At 41.2% G+C, this 13554-nt stretch overlaps 1 protein-coding gene across 2 annotated transcripts in view; it reads right to left on the reverse strand.

The window, feature by feature from the left end:
• HSF5 (heat shock transcription factor 5) overlaps nt 1–13554 on the reverse strand; it is a 61851-nt gene that overhangs the window by 37765 nt on the left and 10532 nt on the right. For both annotated transcript variants that reach the window (XM_007068221.3, XM_043531303.1), the window contains exon 4: nt 4070–4597. In XM_007068221.3, coding sequence (XP_007068283.2) covers nt 4070–4597 — 528 coding nt within the window. The remainder of the gene's footprint in view (nt 1–4069; nt 4598–13554) is intronic.

Genomic DNA, 13554 nt, shown 5'->3' on the forward strand with positions numbered 1-13554 from the left:
TTATGACATCAGCAAGTTGAGCTCCATCCTAACATAATATTTAACAAAAAAAAATCTTCAAGGTCAGATTTTTAAACGAGTGCTAAAGAGGTGTAACTGTGTACTCCAATGACTAGTAAGGCATCTAACTAGCCACTTACATGCACAACTGCCACAATTCTATGTGCATTTCTAAAAATGTCTCTAAGTCTAGTATTTAAGCAAAGTGATATTTTACACAGTAACATTATTCTGTTTAAGTAAATATAACAAAATAAAAACTAGTTTTCAGATTTTTTCATTGTATCAGCATATACTCATATCTCAAATGATGTTATCATTCAGCAAGATAGTTGTCAGCTGCAGTCTCAAAGTGCCAGAACTTGTCCAATCTATTAATAAACAGGGTTGAGAGTATATGCAATAAGGGGACAGGATGTCTGGCCAAAATTGTTTGTTGATATCTAGTGTGAAAGTTCCTCCTTTGCCTTGGTGGGTCCTGCGCTTATTGGCGGATTTGCTCGCCTCAGAGGTTCACGGCAGCCCCCAGTTTGGCCACTTTCATGGCTCAAATCTGCCGTTCACTCAGTTAGCCTCATCACTGGCTATGGGGAAAAGGAAGAAGAACAATCCCCGCAGTCTCTTCTGATCTACCCAGTGGATCAGGCCAGAGACCTTCCCCTCCGGTGGAATCCACAGTCCAGGTCAACTCCTCCGGTATCAAGTAGGAAGTTGGGGAGATGGGGGGATTGGGGGAACCCGGGCCCGCCCTCTACTCCGGGTTCCAGCCCAGGGCCCTGTGGATTACAGCTGTCTACAGCGGCTCCTGTAACAGCTGCACGACAGCTACAACTCCCTGGGCTACTTCCCCATGGCCTCCTCCCAACACCTTCTTTATTCTCACCACACGACCTTCCTCCTGATTTCTGATAATGCTTGTACTTCTCAGTCTTCCAGTAGTACGCCTTCTCACTCTCAGCTTCTTGCGCCTCTTGCTCCCAGCTCCTTGCACGCACGCCACAAACTGAAGTGAGCTCCTTTTTAAACCCAGGTGCCCTGATTAGCCTGCCTGTCTGAATTGATTCTGGCAGCTTCTTGATTGGCTGCAGGTGTTCTAATCAGCCTGTCTGCCTTAATTGTTTCCAGAAAGTTCCTGATTGTTCTGGAACCTTCCCGGTTACCTTACCCAGGGAAAAGGGACCGACTTAACCTGGGGCTAATATATCTGCCTTCTAGCACTCTCCTGTAGCCATCTGGCCCGACCCTCTCACACTAGGTATACCGTTGTGTTAAGAACACTCATGAAAAATTTCAGCTTGAAAACAAGTTTTTCTGAAGGTTAATAACTACCAAAAATAGAGGGGTTGTTTCTTTAACAACAATTAATGTAATGCTAAAATGGCCTGGAACCTATAGGGTCTAGAGTGACCTAGACAAATTGGAGGATTGGGCTAAAAGAAATCTGATGAGGTTCAACAAGGACAAGTGCAGGAGTCCTGCACTTGGGATGAAAGAATCCCATGCACTGCTACAGGCTGGGGACCGACTGGCTAAGCACCAGTTCTGCAGAAAAGGACCTGGGGATTACAGTGGACGAGAAACTGGATATGAGTCAGCAGTATACCCTTGTTGCCAAGAAGGCTAATAGCATATTGGACTGCATTAGTAGGAGCATTGCCAGCAGATTGAGGGAAGTGATTATTCCCCTCTATTCGGCATTGGTGAGGCCACATTTGGAGTACTGTGCCCAGTTTTGGGCCCCATACTACAGAAAGGATGTGTACAAATTGGAGAGAGTCCAGCAGAGGGCAACAAAAATGATTAGGGGCTGGGGCACATGACTTACGAGAAGAGGCTCAGGGAACTGGGCTTGTTTAGCTTGCAAAAGAGAAGAGTGAGGGGGGATTTGATAGCAGCCTTCAACTACCTGAAGGGGGGTTCCAAAGACGATGGAACTTGGCTGTTCTCAGTGGTGGCAGATGGCAGAACAAGAAGCAATGGTCTCAAGTTGCAGTGGGGGAGGTCTAGGTTGGATATTAGGAAAAACTATTTCACTAGGAGGGTGGTGAAGGACTGGAAAGGGTTACCTAGGGAGGTGGTGAAATCTCCATCCTTAGAGGTTTTTAAGGCCCGGCGTGACAAAGCCCTGGCTGGGACGATTTAGTTGGTGCTGGTCCTGCTTTGAGCAGGGGGTTGGACTTGATGACCTCCTGAGGTCTCTTCCAACCCTAATCTTCTATGATTCTATAAGTGCTGCAAAGATGTGAATAGATGTTGCTCTGCAGTGCAAGCATAAACGGAAGCAGATTCATGGTCCAAATAAGGTTAAATGAAGAACTAGACAGAATATAGGCTTTTCCCCCTGCTAAAAATTTTGCAAAAACTTGTAAAGACAATTGTTTGAGCAAACTTTTCCATGGAAAGTAAGATCCTGGCGAAAATCTGAAATCCAAAATATTTTGATTTGGAAGTGCTGCCGTGCTCCCTTTCTCCTCCAAGGGCTGGGCTCCCTGGTCAGACATCTCACCTGATACACCTCTCCTCTCCTGGTGAAGGGAGACAGCTTCACCAGGGGAGTCTCTGGTCATGGTGAATCATGGGACATGTAGCTGAGCTGGGAAGCTTAGCCCATAGAGAATGAGGACATGAGGAAACCAAATTTCAACTTCCATGAGATAGCACAAAAGGATACCTGTATCAAAATGTTTCAGTTTTTTGGTTAAATAATCATGTAAGTTTTCCATGGAAAGTAGACAGATTTTTTTTTAATACAAAAAATTCCATTTAATCAAAAACCCAATTTCCCATCAAAAACAGTTTAGATTAAAGCTTTTGACTAGCCATGGTTAAATGCTAGGTATAAATCTTTGCTTTGAGTGGTAGCCCCCTAAGCACTCATGCCTTTCTCTCCAGTGTAATGTGTAAAAGATGGAAGTAGACAGAGTGGGCATGTCTGGGAAGACCTGGATTTAGTCACAATCTCTTGATAAACTGGTGTTTAACCCTGTATCTCATATTTGAGGCCTCACTTCTATGTGGAAATAACTTGGCAGCCATACACCAGCACTCTCATTAATACAGCATACATGTCCCCTGCACATCCTGTCCTGCTCATCTTTTTTACTTTGTATGTCTAGAAAGAACAATCAAACCAAGTATGGGATATTACAATACACAAGGTTCAGAGAAATCTTTCCTCAATGAACCAAAAAAATTGAGTTAAATAGTGTGCATAAATTAAGAATACTAACTGTCACTCAAATTAATTGCTCAGTGTTTTGGAATAACACTAAGGCTTTGTGTACAGTACCTTGCTTTTAGTGACACAGCTGTGCCGCCACAGCCATGCTGCTAAAAGGCATGCAGTGCAGCTGCTGTTTGTCGGCAGGAGACAGCTCTCCTGATGACAAAAAACTTCCACCTCGCCACGAGCAGCAGCGGCTTTGTCGGCAGGAAAGTCTTCCTGCCGACAAAGAGCTGTTCACACCGGCTCTTTTCATCAGTAAAACAAAAGTTTTGCCGAAGAAGTTCCAGTGTGGACAAAGCCTTAGGGCTTACCACGGATCGATGCTGCAGCGATTGATCCACCAGGGGTCGATTTAGCGGGTCTAGTGAAGACCTGCTAAATTGACCACCACTCGCTCTCCCGTCGACTCCAATACTCCACCAAAAAGAGAAGCATAAGGTAAGTTGACGGGAGAATTTCTCCTGTTGACCCAGTGCCGTGTAGACAACGCAATAAGTCGACCTAAAGTACGTCTACTCCAGCTCTGTTATTCACGTAGCTGGAGTTGCGTAACTTAGGTCGACTTAACCCCTTAAGACCTGCCCTTAGTGACATAAGACATAGTAAATACTAAGGGACAGATCACAGTGGAGTGATGCGGATTTACATTGGCTGGGAATCTGACCCTAGAAGTCCAATCCAGCCAACCCTTTAGTTTCTCACAGTTTTATGTAAGTTACTTCAATGGGACTACTCACACAAGAAGTTTGTAGGACCAGGCCCTCACTGTGGTATAGTGTAGTTATCACAGCAGAATATCCTGTAGTACAGGAACACATATTGCAGTGTTCCTTTACCCCATACCTGCTCTGGACTGAATGGCAGTCCCTCCTGAAGAAACACCACTGAAGACTGAGCTGAAGCATGGCTCATCTGTTCTTTCAGTTTCGCATGTGCTTCCTGTGTGTCTGCAGGTTCCTGCACCATTTGTGCAGCAGTATTCTCTACAGGCTCGGTGGTGTGGATAGTATAAATAAATTCAGAAGACTGTGGCAGAGAACAGGCTATTGCTTGATCTGTTCCCACCATAAATGTAATATCAGAACCTACAGGTGTAAGAGGCTCCAGTTGGCTGGCGTGACTCGAGGAAGGTGCATCATTATTCCCAGGATTACCGATCAATTGCTGGCCTGCATTAGGCTGTGGGGTTGGACACTGGTTCTCCACAGGTTCCACCTTCACCATCTCTAACTTGGGGGATGAATGCATCTCATCTACAATCTGAAAGACAGCCTCTAGGTTTACTTCTGTCTTCTTGTTTTCATCAGCTGTATTGCATGGCCAGTTAGATGGCAAAAATTCAACTGGGTATGATGACTGCATTGGAGGATTCTGGGAAAACAAAATGCAGTGGACTGTAATAAGAAAAATATTACTACAATATTAGATATATTCAAAGTTTCTTAGATTCCTCAGTTCCAAGGCCAGAAGGCACACTAGAGCTTCCCCAAAATAATTCCTAGAGCACATCTTTAGAATAACATCCAATCTTGATTTAAAAATTATCAGTGATGGAGAAAACCACCATGACCCTGGGTAAATTGTTCCAATGCTTAATTACTTTTGCTGTTAAAAATTTACACTTTATTTCCAGTCTGAATAGGTCTAGCTTCAACTTCCAGACATTAGATCATGTTATATCTTTCTTTGCGAGACTGAAGAGCCCATTATCAAATATCTGCTCCCCATGTAGGTACTTATAGACTAATCAAGTCATCCCTTCACCTTCTCCTTAAGCTAAATAGATTGAGCTCCTTGACTCTGTAACTATAAAAAGGCATGTTTTCTAATCCTTTAACTATTCTCTGGCTCTTATCTGAACCATCACCAATCAATCAACATTCTTCTTGAACGTGTGGACAACAGAACTGGACACAGTCCTCTACCAGCAGTCTCACCAGTAACAGATTCAGATGTAAAATAACTCTCTACTCCTACTTGAGATTTCCCTGTTTACACATTCAAGGAAAGCATTAGCCCTTTTGGCTGCAGCACCAAACTGGGAGCTCATGTTCAGCTGATTATCCACCACAACCCCCAAATCTTTTTCAGAGTCACTGCTTCCCAGAGTCCCTCATTGTGTAAGTACATCTACATTCTTTTTTCCTAGATGTATAAATGTACACTTAACCATATAAAAATGTAGTGTTTTCTTGAACCCAGCTTACCAAGCAATCTAGAGAGGTCTGAATCAGTGACCTTTCCTCTTCATTGTTTACTACTCCCCTAATTTTTGTGTCATCTGCAAACTTTGTAGCTGTTGATTTTATGTTTTCTTCCAGATCATTAATAAAATGTTAAATTGCATAGAGCCAAGAACTGATCCCTACAGGCTCCCACCAGAGACACACCTGTTCAAGGATGATCCCCCATTTACAATTACATTTTGAGACCTATTAGTTAGCCAGCTTTTAATCCATTTAATGTATGCCATGTTAATTTTGCATCTTTCTTGTCATGCAGTACCAAGCAAAATGTTTTACAGAACTCTTAGTCTATTACATCAACACTAGTATCTTTAGCAGCCAAACCTGTGATCTCATCAAGTTCTTAGTAGTGTCTCAGGTCCATCAATTACTTCCCCTTAAACACCTGCCTTACACTTTGCAGGTCCACTTTTTCCCCATTTGTATCTCCAGAAATAGGCTTCCGGGTACTCAGCATGTATTCAACATTTCTCTTACGCCCAACGTTGAGAACTTTGGAGGGAAGCATCTAATTTTTGTTAGTGGAGGGCTGGGGTGCTCTCTCTCTTGCTCCCTTTTTTTCAGTAAGGCAAAAGAAATTTAAGCAAGTCTCAGATAATTTGAAAAGAAAATTATTGTCACTAAAGCGGAGAGAAAACTTAATAACACCATAGAATGAAGGCCATAATTGTGATGTCCAATATTCCCTCCACCTCCCAATATCTGAGGCTGCTAATCCTCTTTCCAATATTGGCCTATAGTATATCTTTTATTACATTAAACCTAGGAATTTTGTTTGCCCCCAAATAAATTGTAACATCATAAATAGTAATTAGATAGGGATTTCTTTTAGAAGTCTTTGCAGTAAGAATGTAATCCTAGGAAGAAGCGTCATTTTCATCATTGTGATTCTACCAGTCAAGGATATTATCATCCTAACCCATTTTATCATATTTTTTAAAAAGTATTTACAATAGAGTTTGTTATCTGCATTCTGTACATTTTCCTAACAGGGGTTCATATTGCCTTCAAAGGACTTTTGAGATTTTTTCCCCCTAACCGAATTTAATATTTTAAAGCTATTTTGGGGTATCTTGGTTTAATTCAAGTGCTAGATGCCATCCTCACTAATACAAAAATTAACCGCTGGCAGTATGTAACCTGGACCTACAGTCTTCCTACTGATCCTTGTCACCCTTTCCCTCTCCGGAAGTGTAAAGGTCCACTCTGAAAAGCTGTGGAACTAAGATCTCAGATCTTTGAGTCCTTGTGGTCAGTGAACTCCAAGGTCTTGCTCCGGAAAGAATGCATCATACTTACAACTTAGGCTTGACCAACAATGGGTATGCTAAGGTTCTCTTACTCTCTATCCACCCAAAAGCCAAAGTGATCAGCATGGGATGAAAAAGCTTCTTTCTTTTAAATTTTAGAATAGCCCGAAGTTTCAGTCACTGTAAGTCTAGCAGGAAGCGTCAGATATATTTTTCAGACACCAGCACTGTTCTTGGTCTTTTGAAGACTTTTACAACCCTGTTTCAGCATCAGTGGAAAAATACAAAGGAGAGCATAAGCTCTTGTATTTTTGAAAAAGAAAGACTTCTAACATGTAAAATGATAGGAACTTGATTCAGCATTCCAGGCATAATATAACCTCAGAATAAACAAGGTATCATCTTGCACAAGTGAAATGCAGGACACAGAATATTGGACAAACAGTGTCAAACCTTGAGGGCTGAAGCTGTCCTCATCACATTCTGTAAGTTTTTGGAAACAGGGGTACTTGAGCACAGATAGGAGATACAAAATTCCACACGGCATCATTACACACAAAGTGTGAACAGAATATTAGGATATCATTATTAAAAAGACCCTTATTGTTATTTTAAAAAACGTGTGTGTGTGTGTGTGTGTGTGTGTGTGTGTGTGTGTGAGAGAGAGTGAGAGAGAGAGAGAGAGAGAGAGAAAGGTCCTTTTATTCATCCAAATCAGAGATTTTTACTAGACCACTGAAAGGCATATGTCCAATCTATGAACTACCACTGTACCAAATTTCAAGTTTCTACTTTCCCTATGAGTTGGTAGAAGTTGTTTTTTGTTTGTTTTGTTTTTTAAGGAAAAAAACTAGACAACCAACATTTTTTGTCACTCACTTCCTTCTAAAGAAGGAAATGAAAACCAAGAAACAGTAAAACTGTTTTTGCTTAAACACCACAGGAATATTCTCTTCCAGGTAGAGAAAAACCTAGAAAATTTCATCCTGAAAAGTGTAAATCAGACAAAGTTGTAAGAAATTGAAAACAGGCCTTTTGGAATGGAGATACGCAGGCAATCATAACTCTATCTGTCACTAGGCACTATAGGCCAGATTTCAAAGTATTTAGGCGCCTAAAGATGCAGATAGGTGTCTAGTGGGATTTTCAAAACACCTTAACTGGTTAGGTACATAACCTGCTTAATCACTTTTCAAAAGTCCCAGTAGGCACCTGAATACCTTTGGAAAACCTGGCCCTCACAGCTATAATACCACCAAGTGTACACAAATATTAGCAGTAGATGGTAGTAAGTCCTATATTTAGGGTGCATAACCCTTTCCATTATAAAGAATCCTTGTAATCTTTTCAGGGTGGATTTGATTTAAATCAAATTGATTAGTGATTTAAATCATGATTTAAATCACTATTCAGGAAGACTCTATTTAATCACGGATTTCTACATAAAAGTGCATTCTTGTTGGTGGTTATAACCTTAATACATATTCTTCACAACTCAGAGATAGATATAGATTTCATTTTAAAAGGTACACACTATACATTTTTAAAGTGATTTATTTTGAAAACTTTTCAGATTACTTTTACAGCTATATCAGAAAATGAATGATTGTTTGGTTATTTCATTTACCAAAGGTAACTGAAGCAGATATTTATGAAGTCATTGGGAGGTGAATTATCTCCAGTTCAACAGGTTAATCATTAATATCTGGAGGATTTTCTTGCCATGCTGTATTAGGAGAACATCACCAGACAGACATTTAAATTGTTTTATTTAATTAAAACAACATTATGTATTCTGGATTTTTTTCTTCAACAGCAAACATAATATTCTAACAAAACAAGCATATGAATTTTTGAATTTAAACATTCAAGTTTTTTAAAATCAGGTTTGTTTTTGTTAAAATTGTTTTTACCTAAAATAGTTAAATGAAATTAAAAAAAAATAATTAAATTGACTATGTCAGCCAGGTCAACATGAGAAACAAGTATACAGCCAATATTCATAACTTTGAATACAACAATGACACATGCATACAAATAGGAAGAATATATTCAGTAGATCATAACCTTTACATAGATATGTTATATGGCATACGTAGCATAAAACATATTCCAGTTATGTCATATATATACACATTCATAAGCATATTTCCATAAAGCCTTATGGGGTGCACCGTCACACCGAGTATTGAGAATATCTGCAAGAAAATGAGCGGGAGACAGTGCTTGTCCCATTTGTTTTTTTAATGCTTGTAATTTAACTCTGTCATTGCATATTTCTCTTTTTAAGATCTCACTCAGTTCCTTCCAAATTTCAACAGTGTCAGCAATAAAACAGTTATTTCCCTGCATTTTGTTCAAGGCTACAGAAATAGGCTTCAGGGTACTCAGCATGTGTTCAACATTTCTCTTAAGCCCAATGTTGAGAACTTTGTCTGTGACAGTGCCATCTATTTTTTCATGCTTTTGTTCACAAACTGTCATCAGATAAGGCCAGTTCTTGATATAGTGCTCAAAACAGTCTACTACGGAGTTCTATCACACGTCTTGTGAGAAAGTTAGCTTTGTTCCTCCCACTTTTTTCAGAGCAGCTGCTGCAAAGTGGTTGTTACAGAAGTATTTTGCAATTTCAACAACATTAGCCTTTATTTCTGGAACACTGAAGTCTTTGGCTAGGAGGTGCATCAAATGAGCACTGCAACCATATGTTATTAGCTTGGGACTCTCTTCTAAATTTCTTCTTGTCTTGGATACATTTGCAGCATTGTCTGTGACCAAGCTGCGTACTAGACATTTCAATTTTTTTTTCCACAGTTTGTTATAGCTTTTACTCCTGCTTCTTGTCAGTATTCTGCTATGTGTGCATTTCCTGATGTATCAATTGTTTCTGTAAGGAAGACATTCCCTTCTTCTGTTGTCACACAAGCACATACAACAGGATCATTGTGGACGTTGCTCCACCCATCAAGACTCAGGTTAACAATTTTACCCTCTAGACCTTTTGCATACTGCTCAATTTCTCTTTCATACACTTTATCCAGCAATTTGCCTGCAACATCTGCTCTGTTGGATGGACTGTATCCTGGTCTCAGTAACTGAACCATGTTAATGAAGTGTGGGTTCTCCATCATATAGAAAGGAGAGTTTGTTGCATAAACAAACCGGGCAATTTTTTCATCAATGACCTCTTTTTGTAATCTGCTGGTTCTTATCACAAACTTATCTATGGTTGTTTCTGGATGATGGAGATTTTTTTTTCTTTTTCCTATAGGTGATATACTGTGGCTATGTGACATACATGATGTGACTGAAACACTATCATTGGCAGATAACTCTGAAACTATAGAAAATGATGGTGATCTTGAAGGTGGATAGTCTTCAGAATCCTGTATGTTGAGGATGGATTCTCCTAAACAAAATAAGTCAATGCAGTTATTTAATTATTATTACCAACCTGCTCATTTAGTATTACTCATTGCATTCACTGACACTCAGTACTACTTCAAAGGTGAAATTGTAAAAGGAAGATCTGCCTATTTTAGCTATTTATTTTTTATCACAACTGCATCTAAAATGATAGTACCATAGAGTAACAACTATATTTTTTGCTGAAATATGAGAATTCAAGAATAGTCCAGAAGGAAGACAGGCAGTCCTTAAGAAAAAAGTATGAAATAAAAAAGTTTACCAACCTGAAAATCCTTCATGTTCAGACATGTTCCTTTCATCATCTTCAACACAGCTTCCTCCTGAGACGGAACACTTCTCACAATGTTGTTTCATTCGAGGCACCAGGCCTTGGATTTCTTTGTTGCACTTTTTGTATTTTTCACACATGCGTCTCTTACCCACAGTTAGAGGAACTTCAGTAAAATATTCCCAAACTGGGTCTCTTTTACAGCCTGCTGCCATTATAGGTTTTCCCTTCTAGTGAGAGAATGGTATGGTAGACCTCAAATCAATGAAGGTTACACTCAGAAAGACCTCAGGACTTCTAGAATATGCTGCTCAAACAGTTTCACTTTTGCTTCTACTGCCTGTCCCTCCCTTCTCACATTTATCTCCAGACTTCTTCTCCCTGTTCAGATCTATTCCGCCCCCAACAATCTTCTATTCATTGAACTTTTTGAAACTTTGCACTTTTAGAAAGAGGTAAGGGATTGACTCTGTGTACACAAACTTGCAGAGGGACAATAGGGTAGGTCTGTTATTTCTCACTTCTCTATATTTATTTATTTTAAAACATTGTTGCTGTTAACAAGCATGTTACTTCTGGAGACACAAATCCACAGTCTGAGAACTGCAAAATTAAGCATCTCTGATGGTATCTTCTAGACCAGTGGTCCCCAACCTTTCTGTGGAAATAGCAAATTCCTATTCCCAGAAGACTGTGGCGGGCACCAGACACCCCGCTGCTGAAATGCTGCCAAGAAGCAGCCGCGGAAAGAAGCATCGCCACCGAAATGCCGCCGAGAAACGGCAATGCTTCTCGGCAGCATTTCAGTGGGCGGTTCTCCCGTGGCCGCGCTCAACAGCGGCATTTCAGCGGCACGGTGCCCTGTGGGTGCACACAACCGCCCCGGCGGGCACCATTGTGCCTGTGGGCATCACGTTGGGGACCCCTGTTCTAGACTGAGCATGGAGTCCCATTGGGTAGATAGAAAGATTAACCTAAATAATCTATACAGAAGCCCCGGGAACCCCATAAAATTGGGTCCTTAATTCATGAACTATTAGAACTAATTTAAAAAACTTTTCTTAAACATTACATGAATATATTGTCTCATACTATAGAATTAGAATTCATAATACCAATTCCATGATGAGATATCTTTGAGCTATAATGTATCTTAATTAAAACTATCTTTAGATATGTTTTTTCCTCAAAAGCATTTTATCAAAAAAATCCGATTTAAATTAAAAAAAATTCAATTTTTTTTATTTTATTTTTTTTAAATCATTGATTTTTATCCACCCTGAATCTTTTCTTTGAGAATCTCTCAAAACTCTATTATTTACAGCAGATATTTGAAGCAGGTATATAATATTCAAAAGGGAGAATCCCCTCAGGGTAGAGAAGTGTCTGTCCTTTGTCCTGTGAAATGCTATTCACACTTTGTCTCTGCCAGATTACTATTTCCCTTTGGTTCCTCAGGGAAATATTATCAGCCTGCCAAAAATCACTGAAGATTCCAAGTTTGGGCCACACCAGTGCCAAAGTAGCAGCAGCAGATAACGCACCAAGAATACCTGTGAGCTGCTGGAGAAACTGTAGCAGAAGGGGGTGAAGAGAGCCAGGCTTCCCCCACCACCAAACCAACACATGGGCCACAGTGTCCCATTACATCTGAGGACCATATGGGCAGAAGATCCCTCAGCTCCGAGGAGGTGGAGGTCAGGGGCGGTGAAGGAAGAGAATAGCAGCTCAGTGAAACATGCTTTTACTTCTACATTGCTACCCACAATGTGATTAACCAGTGCCTCTTTATACTCCTCCACCACTACATTAATGAGACCACAATTTGGCCCTAAATTTACGTAAGTTTCTGTAAGACCATCATTGGTGGCAGGAATCACAGGCTGGGGGAGGCTGTGCCTCCCCAAACAGCCAGGTGTAGCCCTGCCCATGCTCCGCCCCTTAGGCTCCCCCCCCCCCCACTTCTGTTCAGTGCGGCTTCAGAATTGGGGTCCACCATCCACCCTCCAGGTGCTCTGCCCACCGTCCCAGTGCTCCGGGGCTGCGGCGGCGCAGCCCACCAGGCCCTGGGAGGCTGAGGGGGGGCGTGCGGCCACGCCGCCCTCCCGGCGCTCGGGGGGGTTGGGGGGGCGTGGCGTTGCGGCCACACTGCCCGCTCCAGGACTCGGGGAGGTTGGGGGCACTAGCCCGGAGTTGGAGCCAGCAGATGCAGTGGGGGGGCTCCGGAAGGGGGCGCACAAGGGGCGGGGCTCGGGCAGAAGGGGCATGGCTGGGGGCTAGCCTCCCCTGGGTGGCAGTTCCCACGCCACCCATGAAGACCATATAAAGGCTCTTGACCAGAGGATTATAATTGATATACATGGGGATTTGTGTATTTGGCAAGAAAGACAACCAGATAATCAGGTTCGGAGAAGCCAACCCCTTTTCAGAGCACAGAGGCATATACTTTCTCAGTACATCTCACTTCACTAGTCTCATACAGAAAAGTACAAGGTCTCCTCCCATTTTAGACCTTTTGATATCCAATAAACACAGGCCCTCCAAGTCAGATACTTCCCTCTTTGTCAGAATCAGATGGGGGCATTTTCAGTAAATGTAGAACTTTAGGTAATATTGACATTTTAATTTGGTTAGAGAGAAGAAGCCAACTTGATAAGTCATCTTTGATTTTGCTAAGCACAAGATAAAGTTGCAGAAATGCAAATCAGAAATCCACTTGGTATGCGGACTAGAGAGATTTCACAGTGTTATGAAAAACTCATTGTCCAACCTAGGAAATCCCTGGAGGACCACTAATACTCCAGATTTATCAACATTAATATTGAAATCTGAAATACTGAGCTTCATTAACAAAGACAAATAGAAACGTTGGAGAAATCAGCTATGTTTTCTTTTATATTGTGGTTGCCTCACCCAGAGCAAGTAGCTCCACAGAGTGGAACACTTGACCTGGTGTTTACCCGAGGACTAATCAGAGAGTTACAAAAAACACACAGGTTTCAGAGTAACAGCCGTGTTAGTCTGTATTCGTAAAAAGAAAAGGAGTACTTGTGGCACCTTAGAGACTAACCAGTTTATTTGAGCATGAGCTTTCGTGAGCTACAGCTCACTTCATCGGATGCATAGCATATCGTG

This window comes from Chelonia mydas, chromosome 17 (genome assembly GCF_015237465.2).
Source record: "Chelonia mydas isolate rCheMyd1 chromosome 17, rCheMyd1.pri.v2, whole genome shotgun sequence".
In the NCBI taxonomy this organism is placed as follows: domain Eukaryota; kingdom Metazoa; phylum Chordata; order Testudines; family Cheloniidae; genus Chelonia; species Chelonia mydas.